At 38.2% G+C, this 25,032-nt stretch overlaps 1 protein-coding gene across 1 annotated transcript in view; it reads left to right on the plus strand.

The window, feature by feature from the left end:
• The window catches only part of LOC150100341 (uncharacterized), a 330,657-nt gene that overhangs the window by 34,992 nt on the left and 270,633 nt on the right, over nt 1-25,032 (plus strand). The window contains exon 2 of the mRNA XM_090402716.1: nt 14,893-15,035. Within this exon, the coding sequence (XP_090258842.1) occupies nt 14,895-15,035 (141 nt within the window). The 5' untranslated portion in view covers nt 14,893-14,894. The remainder of the gene's footprint in view (nt 1-14,892; nt 15,036-25,032) is intronic.

The following is a 25,032-nucleotide window of genomic DNA, read 5'->3' on the forward strand; positions in this document are numbered from 1 at the left end:
TCTTGGGTTTGGTCATCAAATCAGAGGATGTAATTATAAATGAAGTGTCAAATCACCCACCAATTGGTGAAAGTGACCATGAGGTCTAGCTACTCACTGATGAAGCCTCAAAAAAGGCTGAAACCGGTCTGGCTAGTGACCTCCCACCATAATGTGTTTTTACATTATGGAAAATACCTAAGAATAGCGATCTGAACTTTCCCCACCTTTACAACGAGTTGCCTGAGATTGTATCACGTACTAGGACTACTTGCATTAGCTCATGCTAGTAATTTGCCGATACATTATAGTTTACTATATTCGGAATGAAACTCTCTGATTCCAATCTTTGAGTTTCTTATTCGGTTTTAAAACAATGTGGGATTTAATATCCCCTTAATTTGAATAATGTTAATATCGCCGAAATGAAGCCTATTGGCTCTTTATATTTAAATAACTTAATGGTTGCACCTGGTTGACAACTCGTATAGCAAAGTATATAAGTTCTTTTTGCTATACCCTTTGGTATCTTTGGTCTAGCTACTCACTGATGAAGCCTCAAAAAAGGCTGAAACCAGTTTGGGTAGTGACCTCCCACCATAATGTAATAACAGCATACATTTCATAGGAAATGTGTTTTTACATTATGGGAAATACCAAGATTAGTGATCTGAACTTTCCCCACCTTTGCAACGAGTTGCCCAAGATTGTACTACGTACTAGGACTACTTGCATTAGTTCACGCTAGTGATTCGCCGATACTTTATTTATAGTTTACTATATTCGGCATGAAACTCTGATTCCAATCTTTGAGTTTCTTATTCGATTTTAAAATAATGTGGGATTTAATATCCCCTTAATTTGAAATTATTATTATTTTTTAAAATTTATGTTGTGTCTTCTATTTCTCTGCTACTTATGAATTAGCGATCCCATAAGGTGGGAATACCCTATAGCATGCGGGAATTCTAGCCGCTGTGAACACAAAGCGAATGAAGTAGTGCTCAGGCACTACTTCGTTTGCCCGAGCTGGGCCAGAAGAGATCACGAGTATCATGTGTTACTCGTGATCTGCAGATGCTCAGTCATAGCTCGTATGCAATGTGTAGTGTGTATTCTCAAATCATCTACTCAACTCACTCCCCCCCTCCAAGATTAAATCCTGAGTTAAAACGATCACTGCAGATGCTCAGTCATAGCTCGTATGCAATGTGTAGTGTGTATTCTCAAATCATCTACTCAACTCACCCCCCCCTCCAAGATTAAATCCTGAGTGCTGCGCCACTGATGAGAAGACTTGAATAAATTGAGTGATTAGGAACAGGAATGGTGATGTTAGTTCAATGTTGCAAAATGTAAACTTTTAAAATTTGGAAAACAAAAATGGGATGCAGAATTTATGCTTGGTGAGGATATATTGTCGGAGGTGGAGGAAATAAGAGATTTGGGGGGTATGATAGTGAATAAGGATCTGAAATTTAGGGGACACATAGCCAAAATTGTGAAGACAACACAAAGGCTTCTGGGAATGATGTGGAGGACACTGACTTGTAATGAGATTCTTGTTCCATTGTATAAGGCTTTGATTAGGTCACACATGGACTATGGTGCCCAGATTTGGTCACCTCTTTTTCAGAAAGATGAAGAGATGTTGGAAAGGTTCCAGAGGTGACTGACTAAGGTAGTTTCTAACCTCTGGAATGTCGAGTATGAGAAAAGATTGAGAAGATGCAACTTGCAGAGTCTGCTGGACAGGAGAAGGAGGAGGAGGAGGGGGAGATATGATAGAGACCTACAAGTTTTTAAGGGGTTGTTATAGGATCAATACTGGAGAGGTTCTACAGAAAATAGTGGGAGATCAAGGGAGAATCAGAGGTCATCTCTGGAAACTGTATAAAGAGGGTGTGAGTAGCAGAGTGAGAAGCAGGTTTTTTCATGCAGAGTTGTAAATAATTGGAATGCCTTGCTTGAGAGTGTGGTGTCTGTAGAGAATTTGAGTGTGTTTAAAGCACGGTATGATGAGCTGTGTGTTTGATAAAAGGACCTCCTAGATGAGTCTTTGACTCCATGGGGTTTTGGGTAATAATAATAATAATAATTATTATTATTATTTAAATTAAGGGGATATTAAATCCTACATTGTTTTAAAACCGAATAAGAAACTCAAAGATTGGAATCAGAGCGTTTCATGCCGAATATAGTATAGTTAACTATAAAAGTATCGGCGACTACTAGCGTCAGCTAATGCCCATAGTCCAAGTATGTAGTACAAACTCGGGCAACTCGCAGCAAAGGTGGTAAAGTTCTGATCGCTATTCTTGGTATTTTCCATAATGTAAAACACATTTCCTAGGAAATGTATGCTGTTATTACATTATGGATGGAGGTCACTACCCAGACCTGTTTAAGCCTTTATTGAGGCTTCATCAGTGAGTAGCTAGACCAAATCAATACCAAAGGGTATAGCGAAAAGAACTTATATACTCTGCTATACGATTTGTCAAAAAGGTGCACCCATTAAGTTACTTAATTATAAAGAACCGATAGGCTTCATTTCGGCGACATGAACATTATTTAAATTAATGAGGATATTAAATCCCACATTGTTTTAAAACCAAATAAGAGTAGGGGAGTGAGATGATAATAATAATAATAATAATTTCACTCTCTCTCATCTATCAGAGTACAATGCAGCTGAGTTTTGGAGATGAATTATGTCAACAAATGCTTCTTCTTTTTATCTATGCATCCCATAATGTAATGGATGAGATTCTTTTTATTCGAAACATGTATGTATGTGAAGAAGCATCAAGAAGAAGAAGAAGATTTGCTACTGGAGCCTGATTTGCTTAACTAATTTTTGTTTAATGACATCAGCAGTAAAAATAGATGCTTTTCATTTCATGTCATTTTGATACTGTTCTACTATTATTATTATTCATGACACCTCCAAGGAGTCTGAAGACTCATCGCGGGAGGACACCTATTGTACAACTCTCCGTCTCCACTACTACACAGAACCTCTACTACCAATCACCTACATCAACGCCATCTACTGCCCACAACCACTACCACCACAGCTAGTATTTTTTTGTCTGTAAATTGCGTGTGTTCTGAAGGGTCGATTTGTCTGTATGCGGGATGAAAAACACGAGTTTCCGGGAGAAAAAACCCTGCTACCTCCATATGAGATCGGCTTACTCACCTTCGATTGAAAAAGTCCATATAAAGATTCCTCCCGTCATGACGAGAATCGAACTTAGGGCTATGAGTTTTTGCAATTAATTGGTTTATTGAATTTAGCTTTATGATAGGCTGTATTAAAAATCCATTGCATGAATTTTACAATTTGTTGACATTTTAGAATCCATTTTCTTTGGAAACCAGCTAGAGACTTCCTAGACAATTTCTGGCAAAGTCTATATCACATTTTTTGTGAGAATTGAATCCTTCATAAAACCTAAATGTCTCCACTTTGAAAGGTTCTTAAAACCTTCTAGTAATCTAGAGTTTCTATCAGCAGTCTCAGGATGTTTTTTTATTATAAATGTGACTTCGCTTTTTCTTCATAGCACAATCACTTTTCCTTGAACCATTTATCTTGAAAGCTCATCTTCATTGTGTTTTAGTTGATGACATAACAGAACTCTTCTAGTGATTTTAATTTTTCTGGTCCCTCTGTATTCAGTTTTTCATTCCTCAAAACTAAAAAGTTTAGTTTGCATTTCCTGTCAGAGAAGGTCCATAATGAAGGGTGAGTTTATATACATTATTCATAAAAATAATTCAGTAGGAAAAACAAGGAGGTTTATGAAAACAACAGAAAACGGTCAACTCTTGCAACAGAGCAGGAGTAAGTATTCTTGATGTAATGTCACTAATGGTATTCGACTCTTCTTTGCAAGATAGTTATCTTTTTTAAATAACAATATAAAAAAGGTTTTTCATCATGTATGTTCAAGTATATAATTACATTATGCTCATTCATGTTGTGAAGTGTGAAAATAAGCTTATTCCAGTACCACATTACAACTGCATACCAGCTTAAGGGTTACAGAGGGTATTGGGAGAATTACAGTTGGCAGTGAAACAAATGAAAGCTGGTCTTGTTAAAATTAATTTTTTTTTGTTTAATGCTATCTCTGATTTTTATAAGAATGGCGATGACTTGCAAGTTATGCAAAATCAAATGTTTGAGAATACTTGAGACTATTTATTTCAAAATTAATCTGTGGATGCAGGTTTCAGTTTATAACAGAGGGCAAGAGATAAATAATAGTCTGCCCACAGTTGAGAGAACTGTAGCTGGCAGGGTGCCAAGAAGAGTCAATTCATGTTGAAGGGGGAGAAAAGAATAAGGAACGTACGAATTCATCACCAACATGCAAAATCATGTGCTGTATAAGTAAATTTTTTCAAACTGTTATACAAGCAAAATAGTTATCACTTTAACACGTTCATTGCCAAGCTGAAAATTGGAATTTCGTGTGGTGGCCAAATTTTTTTTACTTGATAGCGACGTCCATGCGATAACGTGTGATCGGCCACCCGGTGAGAACTCGCACCACGCGATATCGCGTGATTGGCAATGAACGTGTTAAAAACTGGAATGTTCATAAAAGAAAAGCTAATTTTACGATGCGTAATAATAAACACTCATCCCACGAAAGGATTGATTATTCTATTATCAGAAGGATTCGTTCTATTCATATTTCTCCTTCCTGTATGAAAAATCTCTTCCTCATTAATCTGGAATAAACTCATCATCAACTTATGTTCCTAGTCATCTGCTTTCTCATATCCACCAAGCTCTGTGGACAGCATTTCCACAATCTCTCTCTTCACATTCAAGACTCCTGAGACGTGGCACTACCTTTGATACTTGGTCACCATACCATGTTATAAGATTTACTTATATAAGTCTAGATACAGTCTAATTCATGATTTATTTAGTACTGTGTAACTGAAATTTTGTTATTTTCACACGTCACAGTCCTCATGATCATTGCTTCACTTCCCAAAATGTGCACTGAGGTTTGAGATCATTGTCTATCATCATCATCCCTTAGTTTCCTTATCTTCTTTGCCTTCTTCAATACATCCATCATTCAAATACACTGCATTAATCTTTGCTTTCTGTATTACAAAACCTTATGTTTTGGATATAACTGGTTAACCCCAATTCATCTACCCATAGACAATCTATTTAAAAAAACAAAGACAAGCCTTATAAATTCAAATAACTGTACAAGCTTGTCCAGAACAATTTCTAACGTTTCTAACTATTATTCATGTGATACATATCATATTTGTCTAATAATGTGGCCTAATCAAAGACTTATACAACGGAACAAGAATCTCCCTACTTCTATACGTCAGTGTCCTCCGCATCATTCCCAGAAGCCTTTGTGTTGTCTTCACAATTTTGGCGATGTGACCCCTAAATTTTAAATCCTTATCCACTCTTCCCCCCCCCCCCAGATCTCTTATTTCCTTTACCTCCAACAATATATTCTCACCAAGCATAAATTCTGCATCCCATCTTTGTTTACTAAATTTTAAAACCTTACATTTTGTAACATTTAACTTGCATCCCCATTCCTGTTCCTAATCACTCAATTTATTCAAGTCTTCTTGTAAGGCCACAACATCTTCACTACTCTTTATGGTTCGTCCCAATTTTGCATCATCTGCAAACAACTGAATATCACCATCCAAATCTTCGCCAATATCATTAATATAAAAGTTAAACAGTAATGGCTCTAAAAAAGACCCCTGAGGCACTCCACTAGTGATTTTCCTTTTCCTGGATATCACACCCCCCATACACAACTTGTTGATACCTATCAGATAGCCAGTCTCCAATCCAATGCACTAATCTAATATCCAACCTCACCTGCTCTAGTTTGACTGTCAACTTATCATGAGGTACTCTATCAAAAGCCTTTGCGAAATCCAAGTATATTACTGTGTATACTTCTCCTCTGTCCAAGGAAGCAGTCACTTTATTGTAATAAGTAAGTAGATTACTAAAACATGATCTCCCTTTAGCAAATCCATGCTGTCCATCAAGGATAATACCATTCTTGTCAACCCAACTCTGGATCCTAGTTCTCACAAGCTTCTCCAACAACTTAACCAAAACACCTGACACACAGATAGGCCTATAGTTTGATGCTTGAGTTCAATCATCTCCTTTATGAAGTGGCACAATCTTGCCCTCCTTCCACTCCTTAGGAACTTGACCAAGTGCAAGACTTGTATTAAAAAAAATGTCAAGGCAGGTGTCAACTCCCTGGCACATTCTTTCAGAATACATGGTGATATATTATCAATTATATTATATATATCAATATATATTATCCCTAGGATTCTTTTTGGCTTCATTAGCTAACTGCTGTTCATACCTCTCTTTAGCTACCCTCACCAACCAAGTCACCCGCTTTGCCTGATCTTTGTAGTCCTCATGAAATTGGTTATTTTCACTTACCTTATGCTGCCTCCACAATGCCCTTTTTCTCTGTATTGCATGCTTAATGTCTTTATTTATCCATATCACACCTACCTTATTTAACCTTCTCACCCTTGGAATACATTTAGATATTGCATCTACTAGATAGTTTTTGAAAAATTTCCCAAGCTGCATTGATGTCTTTTCCAGCTCCTCATTCCACACTACACCCACAAGCTGTCTCTTGAGCTCTTCATGATTACCCCCCCCCCTTGTAGTTCCACATATACCCTTTTCTCAGAGGGGATCCTTGCACTGCTGGCAACCACCCAGGTAATTAATCACCTCATCGTCACTCTCACCAATTGGTGGATGATTTGACACCTCATTTATAATTATATCCTCTGATGAGATGATCAAATCCAAGACCCTTAATTCTCGTGTGCCCTCTGTTACATACTATCTGAGGTAGTTATCCCCTGAAAAACTCAAGAAACTCATTTTCTTTACTTCCAGTTGCTATCTCATCATTCCAGTCTATATTGCCATAATTAAAATCACCCATAATGATCACCCTTTTCTTATTTGCTTGGCTAATTTAACTGTACATTTCGCTATCACCACTATCCACATTACCTGATCTATAACAACATCCCACCAAGTATTTGATTCCATTCACCTCTATCTCACACCATACCGCCTCAAAACCACTGGCACTATCCCCATCTTGCATCTCTACTTTGTATGGACATAACTCTTTCTCTATCATCAATGGCACTTCTCCCTCCCTTTTTACTCCTTCTATCCTCACCAAACACATCATACCCTTCCATCTCTATTCCTGTCAGCATGTCGTCCTCTTCCAACCATGTCTCACTTATTCCGACAATCTTTGGGTGAACAGACGCAATTAGTGCAACCATTTCATCTGCCTTGTTTCTTATACTTCTAGCATTGGTATACAAACATAACAGCTCATTTCTGGATCTGCAGCTAGTTCCACTGATACCCCTCATTCAATGTGATCTCTCCATGCTCGACTGGGGCCATTTCCCTTTCTGCTTCTTCATATTAGAACCATTTTCAGTTCTAACTGTTTTCTCTTGATCCCTGGTCATCCCATTCCTTTGCTGCCTACACATGCTCTTACCTCCTCTTGGGGCATCCACCTTTCTCACGCTGTGTACCCCCCCCCCCCGAGCCTCTCCGTTTTCTTGCTCCTATTGCACACCCATTCTCTCATTTTCTATACTCATACCACTCACTTCCCCATTCATATCCACCTCTTCAATCTCTCCTGTCTTACTCTCCTGCTCTTCCACATCACTCCCCTCTCGATCTGATTCATTCTCTCTATTCACTTCTCTACCTTCCAGCAGCAGTCTCTCCAAGTGACTCATTTGTGCTTATATATTTGTGCGTATGGTCCAACAACATTTTTTAAAGAAGTAGAGGAATTTTTCAAGGCATTAGAGAAGGCAGCAGACACGAAGAAAAAGGAAAGGTTGATTGTTGTTGGAGATCTAAACAGCAGTGCAGGAAATAATTACCAGACATATAGAAATGTTTTGGGAAAATTTGGAGAAAAGAGCAATACTAATAATAATGGTAAGTTCCTGCTTGATTTTTGTTAACACTGTGTTCTGGCATTATGATGTGCACAAATTGATATGGAGAGAAAGACACAAGAAATAAGAAAAGTTTCATTGACTGTGTTATTGTTGATGGCAATATTTTCATGCTCATTCAGGACACGAGTATATAGAAGATTTGAATGAGATTTGATCACCATTTGATTTTGAGCAGAATAAAATTGAATATCATATCAAAAATCAAAAAGAAAAGTACTTAAGAAATTATTCAAATTAAGTGGATATTTAATCCAACATTATTTCAAAGCCGAATAGAGAAACTACAAGAGTTTCATACTGAATATAGAAACTATAAAAGTTTTGGTGGATTCAAGTATAAGCAAACCTTTCATGACAGGGGTGACTCGTGGTAAAGATGGAGTAAGCTCTGGCATGAAACTCTTGTAGTTTCTCTATTCGGCTTTGAAATAATGTTGGATTCAATATCCACTTAATTTGAATAATTTTGCATCGCCGAAGTGAAGCCCTTTTGGCTCTTTATTTCAGTAATTCTTGGTGCCTTTTGTGATGTGACACCTTTTGGAAACTCGTATGGTAAAGTATGACTTCTGCATCACATCCACCTGGGTATTTGCATCTGGGTCTACCTATCCACTGATAAGACCTCAACAAAGGTCGAAACTGGTCTGGGTAGTGACTCCCCCCCCCTAATGTATAGCATCATACATGTCTGCAAGGAGATGTGCTTTATATTATGGGAAATACTAAGGAAAGTGATCAGAGCTTACTCCACCTTTACCACAAGTTTCTCCTGTCATGAAAAGTTTGCTTATGCTTGGATCCACCGAAACTTTTATAGTTTCTATATTCGGCATGAAACTCTTGTAGTTTCTCTATTCGGTTTTGAAATAATGTTGGATTCAATATCCACTTAATAAATTTAGCTTAATCCTTTATCCAAGTGTAAGCAAACAAAGTTTGCGCCTGAAAATATCTTCAGGACTGAGGTAAGGTGGTGCAACACCAGGCAACTCCGAGCAAAGGTGGACCAAGCTCTCATCACTCCTTGTCTCAGTATTTCCCATAATGCAAAGCACATCTCCTTGCGGACATGCATACTGCTATGAATTAAGGGAAGGGCCACTACCCAGACCACCTTACCTCAGTCCTGAAGATATTTTCAGGCGCAAACTTTGTTTGCTTACACTTGGATAAAGGATTAAATTAAATTAAATTTATTATAGTCTAATCAAGTGCAAAATAAACTTCCAACATCTTTCTCTAAATCCAGAATAATTCAATAATAAGGTGGTATACCTGTTGGCAACTCGTATAGGTAAATATGACCTCTCCTATTGCTTCTGCCTTATATCTCCATGTTTGGGTCTGCCTCCCACTGACGAGACCTCAATAAAGGTCGAAATCGGTCTGGGTAGTGACTCCCCCCCTAATGTATAGCATCATACATGTCTTCAAGGAGATGTGCTTTACATTATGGAAAATACTAAGGAAAGTGATCAAAGCTTACTCCACCTTTACCACGAGTTTCTCCTGTGTTTTGAGGAGATGTGTTTTGCATTATGGGAGATACTGAGATAGGAGTGATGTTAGTTCTTGCTCCACCTTTGCAACGAGTTGCCCAGTGTTGTACCACCTTACTCCAGTTCTGAAGATACTTTCAGGCGCAAACTTTGTTTGCTCACACTTGGATAAAGGATTAAACTAAATTCATTATAGTCTAAGCAAGTGAAAAATAAACTTTCAACATCTTTCTCTAAATCCAGAGTAATTTATTAAAAAAGGTGGCACACCGTTTGGCAACTCCTATAGGTAGAGATGACCTTGCTAATGCTTCTGCCTGGTATCTCCACTTGGGCCTGACTTCCACTGAAGAGACCTCAATAAAGGTCAAAACTAGTCTGGGTAGTGGCCCTTCCCTTAATGCATAACATTAGACATATCCGCAAGGAGATGTGTTTTGCATTATGGAAGATACTGAGATAGGAGTGTTGGTAGCTTGCTCCACCTTTGCAAGGAGTCTTCCGGTGTTGTACCACTTTACCCCAGTCCTGAAGATACTTTCAGGCGCAAACTTTTGTTTGCACACACTTGGATAAAGGATTAAACTAAATTTATTATAGTCTGACCAATTGATAAATAAACTTTCAGCATCTTTCTCTGAAGCCAGAGTAATTTAATAAAAAGGTGACACACCGTTTGGCGGCCTTGCTGGTGCTTCTGCCTGGTGTCTCCACTTGGGCCTGGCTCCCACTGGGGAGACCTCAGTGGGGGTCGAAACTAGTCTGGGTGGTGGCCCTTCCCTTTATGCATAGCATTATACATATCTGCAAGGAGATGTGTTTTGCATTACATTATAGGAGATACTGAGATGGGAGTGATGTTGGCTTGCTCCACCTTTGCAGCGAGTTGTCCGGTGTTGTGCCGCCTTGCCCCAGTCCTGAAGATACTTTCAGGCGCAAACTTTGTTTGCTCACACTTGGATAATAAAGGATTAAACTAAATTTATTATCTCCTGTCTCTCTCTCTCTCTCTCTCTCTCTCTTTTAAGTATAGTTCCACCAACTAAATGTAAAGTTTTGAGAATTTGGATCTGCAGTTGGTGGAACTATACTTAAAAAAGAGTGGGAGACAGGTGATCTTGGGAGGATGGTGTTGAGAAATTTGAAGTTAAAGGGACATATCGCAAAGGAATGAATACTATCCAGAGGATTACTGCAATATTGAGAAGGATCTTTACCAGCAGAAATAAGAGGGTAGTGGTTCTCTTATATATAAGGCCTATAGCAAAAGCTGTATGTGTGTGAGAGAGAGAGAGAGAGCTGGGGTTATGAGTAATCGGTTGATATTCCTCCTAAAGAGCTGGAGATTTGGAGCATCTTTCATTCCATCTACCTCTAGTTCTGTGGAACAGCCTTCATTGCATCTACCTTCAGGTAGGAGTGGATGGCTCAATGAGTCAGCAGTTCAGCTGTTTCCTGTGATGCTGTAGATTTAGCAGAAACAAGGTGGCATAATGTATACCGGTTCCACTAAACAATATACATGGAAATATCTATAGAAGAGACATAGTGTGGAAACAACTATCTGTGAAACATTGGTTAGTGCAAAACTCCAAATATGAGAGCAGTATTCCATGGGTAGATTTCAGACTTTTAGTGTTAGGAACTGAGTTAATGAAAAGTGATGTCTTTGGTGAAAGAGGATGCCAAGTTTTCTTAAAGCAGAGAATGTTGTAGAAGTGATGTAATTATACCAGAATAGGCTAGGAGTATGAGTCATTCTGAGCAAGAGAACTGATCCTGATTGTTAAGTTGGGCATTGCAAAATGTAAAGTTTTTGCAAGGAGAAAGACTAGTTTGTTATTGTCCCATTGCATTATGGGGGTGAAGATCAATATTTAGGTCACTAATTGAAGATGATCTTGAAGCTTGAGATGTTTGAACAATGCAAGGCTTCTCATATGAGTACTATTGGTGAAGAGTTCTGTCATCAGGAAAAATGAATAGCTTACGAGGTCAGTGTGAGCAGGTCATTTATGTATATGAGGAAGAAGGTGTTTGAATTAATAGAACCCTGAGGAATACCTACCTGCATTAATATGAAAATCTAAAGAGAGAACACATTCAGATTTTTCTACATGTAGTGAATGATCTGAGAGAAAATTGGCAATCCAGTTGCAAAGGAAGAAGGCAGACCATAAGATTACAATTTGCTGAGAAGCCTTTGGTGCCCAACCCTATCAAATGCCTTGGAAATGTCAGGTGCAACATCACAGGTTTCTCTAAACCAGAGTTGGATAATTATATTATCCAACTCTGGCATGTGTCCAGAGACAAAAGCAATAGATTGATAGTTCAGAGGTAATCACTTATCATCTTGATTTAGAATTGGTTGTATATGGGCTTGCTTCCATGCTGCAATGTGGATGCCAGCTTAGTATACCATAATGTACAGATGATAAAGCACAGAATTCCAATTTAGGTCGCTAATTAGTTCAGGAGCACATCTCTGAGCACAATTGGTAGATGCTGTCAGCACCAGAAGCCTATTTGGTATCCAGGTTTTTCAAGATTCTTCTGATATCTTTCTGTCTTTTTGGAAAACCATGGCTCGGATGTAGGATGGGAATTTTGAACAGTACCGCCTAGGTAGGAGATGGCACATGAATGGGAAGAATGAAAGCCTTCATTCCAATAAAGATAACTTCTGGATCTGAAGAATGGAAACAGTATGAACATGGAAACGAAGAGTAAAAATCTTAGTGATTCATCCCATTTAGCATTATTGCAGTGCCAAAGTACATACAAGTGTGGATGGCTGATGGGAGGGGGGGGGGTATGAAAGAGATGAAACTTGAATGAAATTGTGATCTAAATTACAAGGAGGAACAGTCACCTCAGCAGTGTACTTTGAAGTAGAACTGGTTAAGAGAAGATCCAGAGTGTTAGGTGAATGGAGAGGATTGCTGTGATTGCTAGAGATTCTGGTAATTTCTAGCAATCGCTTCTTCTCTTCCAGCTTGGTCAGTAGAATTGGAAAAAAGCAAGCCAGTTAGAGTTGTAGACAGTAAAGTCACCAAGGAAGATAACTTCACTCTCAGGAATTTGGATGACCAGAAATTAGGCTTCAAGGATATGAGTCAAAGAAGTCAGAATGATATTTGTAAGTGGAGGAATGATAGAGACAACAGATGAATGGTACATAATGAGGCAAGGAAATCTTAAGCCACTGAAGGTTAAAATAGAGAAATTCAAGATTAGGCAATTAGGCATCCTCTGGCAAGAAATATCAGATCATATAAAAATACAGGCACTATCCTGATGGAAGGAACCACATGAGTTGTAATTTGAGCAATTTAAGATGAACGGTGGTTGCTCTGGCAGAGATCTTTGATTTGGTCAAAAACAGACGATCAAGCTTGGATGTCTGCAGGTGATGATGGATGTCATTTAGATTGGTGTTTATACCATGAATGTTGATAAAGTGCATGCATAACAAATTTTTTTGTAAATTTTTTTTTTTTTTGAGTTTTCTAAGTTTGTTTTGAAGAGTGTTTTGGAAGGCATTTGGTTTTTATTTTAACTCCAGTGACTCTTTATTTATTTAGGTTTGCTGTCATGTTAATATTTCAAAGGCAAACAGAAAAAAAGGAACAGAACATAATATGTGAGGAGATAGACCCTTAGATATGTTGCCGATAAAGAGCGCATCCAGTCCCCATGCCATAACATGGCCTAGTACCTCTCACATGCTGTTACATGGCCTCTCTCTCTCTCTAGGTATAACCTGGTAGTATAGCTGACAGTAAGATTATATGATAACTGATCAGGAAGCCTCCAAAACGTGTTTTCATCTGGTTTAGTCATGTATACTGTCTGGCACCAACCTGTGGAACCACTTTACTGTTATAAATTCAAGGTCGTTCTGGATCTCTACAACATTCCTTGATGGCAATTCCTTGATGGGTATCACTAACATGGCGTGTTGCAAGATGGGGGGGGGGGGAAGGGAGAAGAATATAAGAAACCAAAGCCCTTGCTCTGGGAACCAAGTGCATCTTGTTTCAGGTCCCCAATAACCAACTAAACCTACTACTATCACATAGTAGGTTTAGTTGGTAAATAAAACGCTGATTGTACCACATCTCTGTAGTACTTGCTCTCATCTGTTTACTGGGATTTGAAGGAAATGAAGTAACTTTGAGGGGCTTAGTTACAGATAACAAAAATGATATCTGAACTGTGGAAGAATACTGGATATGAGAATAGACTGAAGATGGAATATACAAAGTTTGGTGAAAAGAAGACAAAGGGGTGATATGATTGAGACATTTAAGTTGAGAGCTCCAGGAAGATTTTTCATGTGATAGAACAAGAGGAAGGAACAAGAACCAGAAGCCATTGTTAGAAACTAGAAAAGGAAGTGGTAAATAAGAGGTGAGAAGTAGCTTTCTTGCAGTAGAGATTGGAATTGCATTGCCTGAGAGGGTGATGAAAGTATAGACAGTGAATGATCTTAAAGAGTGTTATGAGAGACTTTGTGTTGTCTAAGAATGGCCTCTCACAATGAGTCTTGCAACTCCATGGAGGTCCTGAATAATAATAATAATAATAATAATAGGTTATAGCAACTTACACATATCTAATCTACACTCCAATATCTATTAATCACCTAATTTACATTGTTTATCTCTTTCCTCAGAAAATACTGAGGGAGGGATAAAGAATGATAACTCTGTTATGTTCCTTAAACATAGAATCTCTATACATTTCTCTCTCTCTCTCTCTCACTCTCTCCTTCTAAATCTTCACATTCTTCTTGCATTCTCACCCACTTTTGCTTTATCACTGCTTTCTTTCACTTCACTTCACATCAGCTAACCTTTTGTTGCCTTCTTTCAGTGTCCTTGACTCAGTCCTGAAGTACCCTGTTTCCTTTCTAACCTCTTAATTCCACTCTTCATACACTCATTCGCACACTGAAATTCATTTGTCGTGACTCATAATCTACTGGATTCTCATCTTCAATCACATTATTTACTTTCAAATCCATGACTCACCTTTACATTTTTCTCCATCACATTAGTTAAGTCTCTCTCAGCTGGTATCCATTTGTATTGTCACACTTTTGCCAGCTGGCCAAGTGGTTAACGTATCCACATCTCCAGTGGCGCAGATGTTTGCCATTGTTCTGCTAACTTTATGGAAAGGGCATCTGTGATCCTACCACTTCTAACAGAAGACTTCATAAAAACCCAATGCCACAAGTGAGATCATGGTAAATTTTAATATATATTACAAAAATTATTTAAAAATAGATATTCCTTCTAATCAAGGGCTTCTTAATTAGAAATGGAAGGCATTGATGACGATATGGAACATGCAGTACATACTCCAGATAATTTACCAGAAGAAGTACAGAAAATAGAGAAGACACAAAACGTCCTTCTGGCTGAGATTGCCACACATGAAGAAATTCTGCAGCTAGCTAAAGTAAGTTTAATTGTAGAAATATGATTGAAATCATTAATAAAATTGATTTTAATCAGTTAATTTTTTTAATTATTAATTTTTTTAAAATAATACTCAATAATTATAACTTATTATTATTATAGAGAGTCAGAAGACTCATCATGGAAGATTCACTTCAACCATTATTCACACAATACCTATCATACCTCTCCTTAAATTCATTCATACCTCTAGCAGTACATTCCAGTCATTCACTACTCTCTAAGCAAAAAATCTTCTCTGTACATCCTTACTAACCATGCTCGGACATAACTTCTAGGGATGATCCCCTTGTTCTCTCTCTACTCGTCATGTATTGAAAAATTTATTTTGTGTCAATCTTATAGAATCCCTCTCTTCCACCTATCAACTAAACTGCAATCCACGTGCCTTCAGTCTATCCTCATAGAGAGCATACAGCAGCCCTGTCACTAGTTGATCACTTGCTTCTGGATCCTCTCCACCATTTCCTGATCCCTAAGAAACCCAGATGACCAGATCTGTGCATAGTAGTCAAGATGTGCTGTATCATAGCTTTATAAAGAGGGATAATAACCTCCCTATCTCTACTTGTCAACATGTTCTTGAATATCCAAGTAATCATTTAAGCAATTTTGCCACCTTTTGCAATATGCCCTTTGAACTTCAACACTTTGTCCATGCTTCCCCAAAATTTTAGCATCATATTTCCTGCAATCCACTGCTCTCAATGTAATCTTTTCATCCTAAAATTCATAACATTGCGCTTTGTCCCATTAAATTGAAAGTCATTATCCTTGTCCCCACTGCCAGTTTATTTTTTAATCATCCTTCCAGGATATTTACATCACTTTAACAACTACTGCCATTCCCAATTTTGCATCATCAGCAAACAAGTGAATTCCTCCCCCCTCCCCACACAAAATCATTCTTTATATCATTAATATATAGGGTGATTCAAAAGTTGTGCACATTAAAATTGAAGCTGAGCTACATTGAAGTGTTTCAATTCTAATTATTCGTTTCACCTATAGATGGCATCCTAGGATGGACACTGTCGTGTCATCTATCAGCCATGTATTGGGTATTGGGCATCCATTGTTTATGGGCAGTTTTGTTTACGAGGAAAGTGAAATGATACTTTCCTGGGAATTTTGCAATGTTATTTTGACTGTCATTCTTAAGTGTGGAGGAGTTTTATCAGAAGTATCTCAATTCTATTGTTCCTCAAAATTCAACAATTATGAGATTAATAAAATACTTTCAGGAAGCTGGATCATTTGCAGACAAACAGCGGCATGGAAGACCTTCCACTTTGACTAAGGCTAAAGTGAATGTGGCACATGGTGCGTTACAACATTCACCTTCAAAGAATCTCTCTACACAGACATGTATGTCATATGTGGCAGTACTTGAAGAGCCATCAAATAATTGAAGCTTCATCCATATTGTGTTCACTCACTTCAGGAATTGAAGCTACTGGATAAGGAAAAATGTGTTATGTACTGTAGATGGTTTTGATTATTTGTTGAAGAAAATGTAGTTCATTAGCTAGAATGTTTCCTTCAGTAATGTGGTTCCACCCAAGTGGATATGTCAGTAACCAAAATTACAGAATTTGGACATCAGAAAATACTCATGTTTTATATGAAATGCCCTTGCATTCTCTGAAAATTGGAGTATGGTGTGCAATATCACGTCATTGCATTGTCAGACTCATTTTCTTTGAGACATCATTGAATAGTGTACTGTACCAAGACATCATCACCCAATTCACGGTTCGCCTTGGTATTGAAGAACGTGATTGCTGTTTTCAACAGGGTGGTGCCACTCACCATACATCGAATGAAACAATGCAATTTTTGCAAGAGGTTTATGGTGCCAGACTGAATTCTAAAGGACTTTGGCCTCCGAGGTTGCCAGATTTGTCACCTCCAGATTTCTTATTGGGTGACCTGAGAGGTAAGCTGTTTAAAAATAATCCTCACACAGTTGATGAACTGAAGATGAACATCACTGAAGCAGGCAGAGCAGTCGGTAATTCCATGTTTTGAGGAGTTTCCTTCAATTTGTAAAAAGATCAAGTGCCTGCATTCAAGAACTGCTTTAGTAATGTTATTTATTTTTGCCTTCTAAAGATGTGGTTATTATTATTATTATTATTACCCAAGACCCCATGAAGTCAAAGACTCATCTAGGAGGTCCTTTTATCATACACACACAACACAACTCATCATACCGTGCTTTAAACACACTCAAATTCTCTGCAGACACCACACTCTCAGGCAAGGCATTCCAATCATTCACAACCCTGCATGAAAAAAACTTGCTTCTCACTCCCCTATTCACACCCTCTTTATACAGTTTCCAGGGATGACCTGTGGTTCTCCCCTGATCTCCAACTATTTTCTGTAGGACCTCTCTAGCATTCATCCTATAACAACCCCTTACTAACTTGTAGGTTACTATCATACCTCCCCCTTCCTCCTGTCTACCAGACTCTGTAAGTTGCATCGTCTCAATCTTTCCTCATACTCGATATTCCAGAGGTGACTGACTAAGGTAGTCAGTCACCTCTGGACTCTTTCCAACATCATTTTGTCCTTCTGAAAACCATATGGCCTAATCAAAGCCTTATACAATGGAACAAACAATCTCCCTACTTCTACAAGTCAGTGTCCTCCACATCATTCCCAGAAACCTTTATGTTGTCTTCACAATTTTGGCTATGTGTCCCCTAAATTTTAGATCCTTATCCACTATCACCACCAGATCTCTTATTTCCTCTACCTCCAACAATATATTCTCACCAAGCATAAATTCTGCATCCCATCTTTGTTTTCCAAATTTTAAAACCTTACATTTTGCAACATTGAACTCACATCCCCATTCCCATGCCCAATCACTCAATTTATTCAAGTCTTCTTTAAGGCCACAACATCTTCACTACTCTTTATGGTTCGTCCCAATTTTGCATCATCCAAACAACTGAATATCTCCATCCAAATCTTCACCGATATCATTAATATGCAAGTTAAACAGCAATGGCCCTTAAACAGACCCCTGAGGCACACCACTAGTAACTTTCCTTTTCATGGATGTCACCATGATGCCACTAATTGGAGAGAGTGATCATGTGTGGTCTTGATGTCGGGAGTGGCTAACCAGGTACAAAATTTATGGAACAAGAGAGAGAGAGAGAGAGATAGAGATATGTGGAATTACAGGGCAGAGGATTGATAAATTAAGGCAATGCATTGGTGATGTACAGTAGCTGAATCAGTTGAAGGAGAGAGAAATCAGTAGTGCCTGGGATTCGGTCTGGAATCAATTACTTATAGCATTGACCGATTGTATTCCTAAGGTTCAGAGGAACCTTAGAAATACAATCGGAATAAATAAAGTAGGAGGGAAATGAATGAATCATGGAATTACACGGGAACTTCTGAGAAAATGAATGTTATGGAGAAGATATAAAGAACAGGGTATCCATGAGGAGTATAAGGTGCAAGCTAGGAAGTGAGGTAAGGAAAGAGAAATTGGTATATGAAAAGAGTTTGGGAATGTGCACAAGAGGTGGCATTGCCCTTGATAGGTGTCCTTTTTCATGGTGTAGCCATGCAGACAGTCTATCATAGCAGCAGACACTATTATAAAATGTAAGTTACTAAGGTACAACCTATCTTTTACAAAGCCACACTACCTTCCATGTAAAGTATTGTATTCCTATCCATCCATTTCTGTATTCTACCTTTAACCAACTTTTCCAATACTGTCCATTCTTGAGATATTAACCGGTCTGTGATTTTCTAAATCTGAAGCAGAAGTTTGTTAATGGGAAGTCTCAGAAGAATAGAAAGAAGAAAAATTAGTGCAATTTGCATAAGGGAGAATCCAAGTCAGTAGTGTCAAACTATAGGCCAGTCTGTATCGTGTGGTGGTGAAGGAGCCAGAGAGGCTTGTTAGAGACAGAATACAAACCTGGATTGAGGAGAATGGAAATATTTTGAGTAAGAGCAGAGGGGAGGTAATGCTTAAGTAACTTGGCTACATTTTATAATAGGGTGACTAGTGTATTGGAATGGGGATATGGTTATACAGTGATTATTTAGATTTCACTAAAGCATTTGAGTGAATACTGAATGATAAAACTGTTGAAATTGAACAGAATGGTGAGGGATAGTAATTTATTAGCTTAGTCATAAGGCTGATTGATTAATAGGAGCTGACGTGTGTATGGGGTGGGGGGGGTGCAGTGTCCCAAAAGGAAGGTTGTATGAGTGGGATGCTGCAGGGTTCTGTTCTGGGACCACTGTTGCTTAACTTATACAAGGTAGCCATAAGCTGTGGAACATGTAAAAAAAAAGGGCCTGTCTTTATGAAGCAACTGCATAAGTTTTTTAACATCATCAGATTTTTTTTATTAGTTATCAAAAACCATATCATATAAATGCCTTCCATTTTCAGCTTCACAAAGTTGGGCCCTTTCTATGGAATGTTTCATGAATTATGGACCACCCTGTATATGAATGATATAGTTCACGGTGTGCAGGGAGATATTCACTTGTTTGCTTATGATGCTAAATTAGAAAGAACAATGTCAGGAAGTTCTGATGTGTTACAAGAGGATTTGAACAGGTTGATGCTGATGAAGAATGGAGATGTCATTTCAATGTTGCTAAGCATAAAGTAATGCACTTTGGCCAGAGAAGATGGAATGAGGTTTACTACATTGGAGAAACTTTGCTTCGGGAGGTGGAGGAAGCAAGGGATCTGGACATCTTGGTAGATAGGGAACTGAAGTTCAGGGGACACATTGCAAAAGTTGTAAGGGCTACTCAAAAAATTGCTCTTGTAATGCAAAGAACACTGACCCTTAAGGATAAGGAGGTGATAGTTCCACTGTATAAGGTGCTGATTAGTCCTCGTTGGGATTTCTTTGCACAGATCTCTGGACACCTAGTTATATTGGTAATAAGGAAACATTGGAGAGAGTGTTGAAGAGAATAACTAAGACTATCTTGGTATGCTTGAATATTGAGTATGAGGACAGATTGAGGGAATGTGGGCTTCTGAGCTTGGCAGATAGGAGGAGGAGGGGTGATATGATTGAGATGTATGAGTTGGTGAGAGGAGCCTATCAAATAGATACTGGGGAATTATTGCATAAGATAATGGATGATGCAAGGATGAGAGGTCAACTCTAGAAACTGTACAAAGGTCATGTGAGTAAATAGGTGAAACAGGGCACTGCATAGATGTGATAAAGGAGAGAATCTGTCCTTAGATGAACGGATAAGAGTTGCCAATTTCACATAAGGTTTAAATATGGTGCATAGTTGGTGTTTGTTAAGCATGCTAGATATCTTTTCAGATTGCCTTTAATTATGGGATGGTGACAGTTTTGTTGTAGTCTTCTGTGGTAGAGAGAGAGTGGGAGGATTTCTGTGGAGCATTTAGTATTTTATCTATCTTATGGAGATTATAGCCATTGGTCAGGAAGGTGCGACATAGGTGAGCAAGTTCAGCAGTGAGAGCAATGTCATTGGAACAAATTGCTCTAGCTCTATGGGTTAGTGTTTTTAGAATACCATTTTGTTGAGATGGGTGATGGTGTGATTGTTTGTGTAAATATCTCCCTGTATGTGTGGGTTTTCTATAAACCGAGAATGATAAGGAACCTTGCATCCACCTCAGTGAACACAAAAAATATATCCGGCACTTTCACTATGGCAAGTCGGATCTAGCAGACCATGCTTTGGATACCCCCCCCACACACACAGGATCAATTGGAAAAAAACAAAAGTGCTGCACAGAAGCTGTTACAAGTCAGAGAGGTTGTTCCTGGGATCAACAGAAGCGTTGAAATATACTCCAAACCTCAACAAGTATGGCTGTATAAATCTACCAAAGATTTGGGAGACAGTCATCCTAAGACCAAATTAATACCTGCTTTCTCCCTTTTTTTTTTTTTTTTTTTTTTTCAACTTAGATAGCACCTAATTAGGACTTTAGTCTTTGTGTTGCACACTACAATTGGTCATACTAGTCCCATTGTTATACTGGATTGTGGTTATCTCGCTACTGTAACAAACTTTGTTTGTGTGCTCTGAAGATGCTGGATAGAATACCAGTGAAATATTAGCAATTAAGTCAATCTGTGTTCACATCTATACTGTTAAAATCCAGTCAGCATGTATGACAAACACATAAGCCTTTCCACACGGTTGGAACAACATCAGTTGAAATTACCGATAATGAACCTAGTATAACAACTGAACAGATACAAGATGAAATGCAAACACGTGAAATTGTTCTTCAAGGAGAAATCGGAGAAGAAACAGAAAAGCAAGTAAGACAACTGATGGTGATGGTGTGATTGTTTGTGTAAATATCTCCCTGTATATGTGGGTTTTCTATAAACCAAGAATGATAAGGAACTTTGCATCCACCTCAGTGAAAAAAAAAATATATCTGGCACTTTCGCTATGGCAAGTAATTTCAACTGAAGATGCTGGATAGAATACCAGCGAAATATTAGCAATTAAGTCAATAAATAGTTATTTTCTTATCAATCTGTGTTGAATCTATACCATTAAAATCCAATCAACATGTATGACAAACACATAAGCCTTTTCACATGGTTGGAACAACATCAGTTGAAATTACCAATAACGAACCTAGTATAACAACTGAACAGATACAAGATGAAATGCAAACACATGAAATTGTTCTGCAAGGAGTAACTGAGGAAGAAACAGTAAAGTAAGTAAGACGACTGAAAGAACTTAATATGCAGACAAGATTATCAAAAAGCAAAGATGAATTAATAAAAAAAATTGAGGATAAACAAAAAAACATTAAAATTTGTGTTAAAAAAGGGGAATTAAATCTAAAAGAAGAAGAAATAATAAAAAATGTAAAGACTGAGAAGGTTGCATATCATCAAATGAGGACTCTTCAGGCAAAGAAGAGTTTAATGGAATATGAAGAACCATCTCATGCTAATAAAGTGAAAGCAAGAGATACAATTAAAGAAAATATAACAAAGTTTACTTATTCAAAGTTTTCTCAGTATGATTATCATCTACATGAAAAGAAAACAACTAGTTTCCAAATCAAGAATGATAGGCGTGAAATTGAAATAATGGAAAGCAACTGTAAAAAAAAAGTAGAAAACAGTTTACAAAAAAGTAGGCTACACAATTTCTCCATCACAGATTGAAGATCTCATCAGTTTCATCCAAAATCTAGAAGTTAAAGACTTACAGTGACATTTCACTAATCATAGCATCCCCTTTCTGCATTGCCTCATTAAATGTATGAGGACTCCATTGGCAAGTTAAACAAGAGGCTATGTGGAAACTTATGCTATACCATAGGAATCAAGTTTTTGTTTCTCCAAAAAAAAAAAAAAACATACTTCTGCAAATATTATTATTATTATTATTTAGGCCTCCAAGGAGTCAAAAGATTCATTGCACGAGGTCCTTCCTAGGAAACACAAGTCTATCAAGACTCATCGTTGGAGGTTTGTCCTAGGAAACACAAAGTCTATCATACTACTCCTTAAACTCATTGACCATTATTGCTCTCACCACTCTATCAGTGGCCCCTTGATGGCCCCTTATCATCAATCTTTCCCGCTGTTCAACTAAGCGAAAGAACTCCCCAGTGTCAACCCTGTAACCACCTCTCAACAGTTTAAAAAGTCTCATTCTATTAACCAAACTCTACAGTCCACATTCCCTCAGCTGATCCTCATAACTAACATTGTACAATCCTGAAACTGTTTTTGTTATCCGCCTTTGTACCCTTTGAACAGTTAATTTATCCCCTTCAAATTCCTGGGGACCAAATCTGAGAGCAATAGTCTAAGTGTGGTCTGATCAGGATCTTATACAACAGAATGATAACTCTTTTATCTCTGCAGGTCAGTGTCCTTCTCATTATTGCAGCAATCCTCTGTGTTACCTTCACCACCTTTGCAATATGTCCCCTGAATTTCAGGTTTCTATCGATCATCAATCCCAGATCTCTTGTCTCCGCCACCTCCTCCAGTATAGCTCCTCGATTAGAGTATGCAGTGTCCCATCGATGTGTCCCAAACTTCAAGACCTTACATTTTGCTGCATTAAACTGACAACCCCTTCATTTGCCCATCTGTCTAGCTTATTCAAATCCTCTTGCAGGACTAATACATCTGCACTATTACTCATAACCATTCCTAGCTTCACATCATCTGCAAACAACTCAAATCCTCTGAAAATGTCATTGATGTAAAGGTTAAACAATATAGGTCCCAGTACTGAGCTCTGTGGAATCCCCACTTGTAACCCTCTGCCTTCTTGAAACTGTCCCCACCATACACAACTCTTGGATACTATCGGACTGCCAATCCTGAATCCAGTTGACCAACCTGACATCCAAACCCATGTGCTGCAACCATGTTGACTCTCACAGATAACATTACCCTCATCTGCCCAATGTTGTATACGGTCCCTAACTAATTTCTCCAAGATCTTAACAACTACTGATGACACACAAACTGGCCTATAATTAGACACTTCTAGTCTGCTACCGCCCTTATGCAATGGCACTATCTTACCTTCCTTCCTTCCCTGGGCACCTTTCCCGTAGCCAGACTTTCATTGAAAAGCCAGGTCAAAGGCACTGTCAGTTCCTTAGCACATTCTCTCAAAACTCGTGGTGAAATATCATCCAGTCCCACAGCTTTACTGGCATCCAGAGTACTCAGTATTTGGAACACGCTCTCCTCCTGCACCTCTAAACCTCGAACTTGCCTTATCCTTCTAGTATTAAAATTTACTCCTCCAGGATGAAATACACCAATAAAATGTTCATTGAACAATTCCACTATGTCCTCTGTATCAGTCACTCTATTCTCATTTATATCCCACAATAATTTTCTTCCTACTGGCCACATAGCTAAAACATTTCCTGGGATTTTCTTTGGCTCTTAGGGCCAATCTCTTCTCATATTCCAGTTTTGCCTTCCTTACCATACTAGTCACTCTCCTGGCCTGTGTCTTATATTCTTCATGCATCTTCTCTTCACCTGTCTCCTTATATCTCTTTCATATCCTCTTTTTCACATGCAGTTCCTGTTTGATACTGTTTGTCATCCACTTTAGACCAAATTGTGTCCTCTTCTTCACTTGTGGAATACAGCTTACTATTGCTGCTAACAAATATTCCTTCACAATTTCCCAAGCACTAATGATATCTTGCCCTTTCAATTCCTCCCTCCATGGAAGTGTTCTAAATTGATATCTTAGACTATTATAATCACCCACCTTATAATTCCACATACATTCCATTCTCTTTGCTACTCCTGCATGTCTATTCATCTTCCAAATCAAAACCACATGGTCACTCTCTCCAACTGGTGGGAGAGATGTCATCTCACTTATTATCAGCTCTTCTGATGCTATGACCAAATCCAAAACTCTTGAACCTCTTGTTCCCTCTATTACATGTTGCCTAAGATATTTGTTCCTCAGGAATTCTAGAAATTCCATTCCCTTATTGCTACATGCATCTTCCTCTCCGCAATTTATACTGCTGTAGTTAAAATCTCCCATGATAATCATTCTTCTTGCACTTGCCAAGCTCAACTGTCTAAACATCTCCTGATCCCCATCCTCTGTGCTCCTTGGTTTGTAGCAAACCCCACTAAATATCCCTTCTATATCCTTTTCTGTCACCGACGTCTCAGTGATCCCAATAAACTTTGGCCAGGCTGATGCTGTCAGTGCCACCAATTCCTCTCCTTTATTCCAGATACTCCTGGCATTAGTATAAAGCAGTGGTTCTTAACCGGTGTTCCTCGGAACACTTGTGTTCCGCGAACTGGTTACAAGTGTTCTGCCAGTGAAAGAAGTCACATGACACAGTTTTGAGTGTAATTAATACATCGAGTTCTGAATTTTCCTTACAAGAACACCAACAATTTTTTACCTTGTCAATGGATAGTACT

The sequence above is a fragment of the Typopeltis vanoorti genome, chromosome 13, assembly GCF_054136105.1.
Source record: "Typopeltis vanoorti isolate ZY-2024b chromosome 13, IOZ_Tvanoo_1.0, whole genome shotgun sequence".
NCBI classification, from domain to species: Eukaryota; Metazoa; Arthropoda; class Arachnida; order Uropygi; family Thelyphonidae; genus Typopeltis; species Typopeltis vanoorti.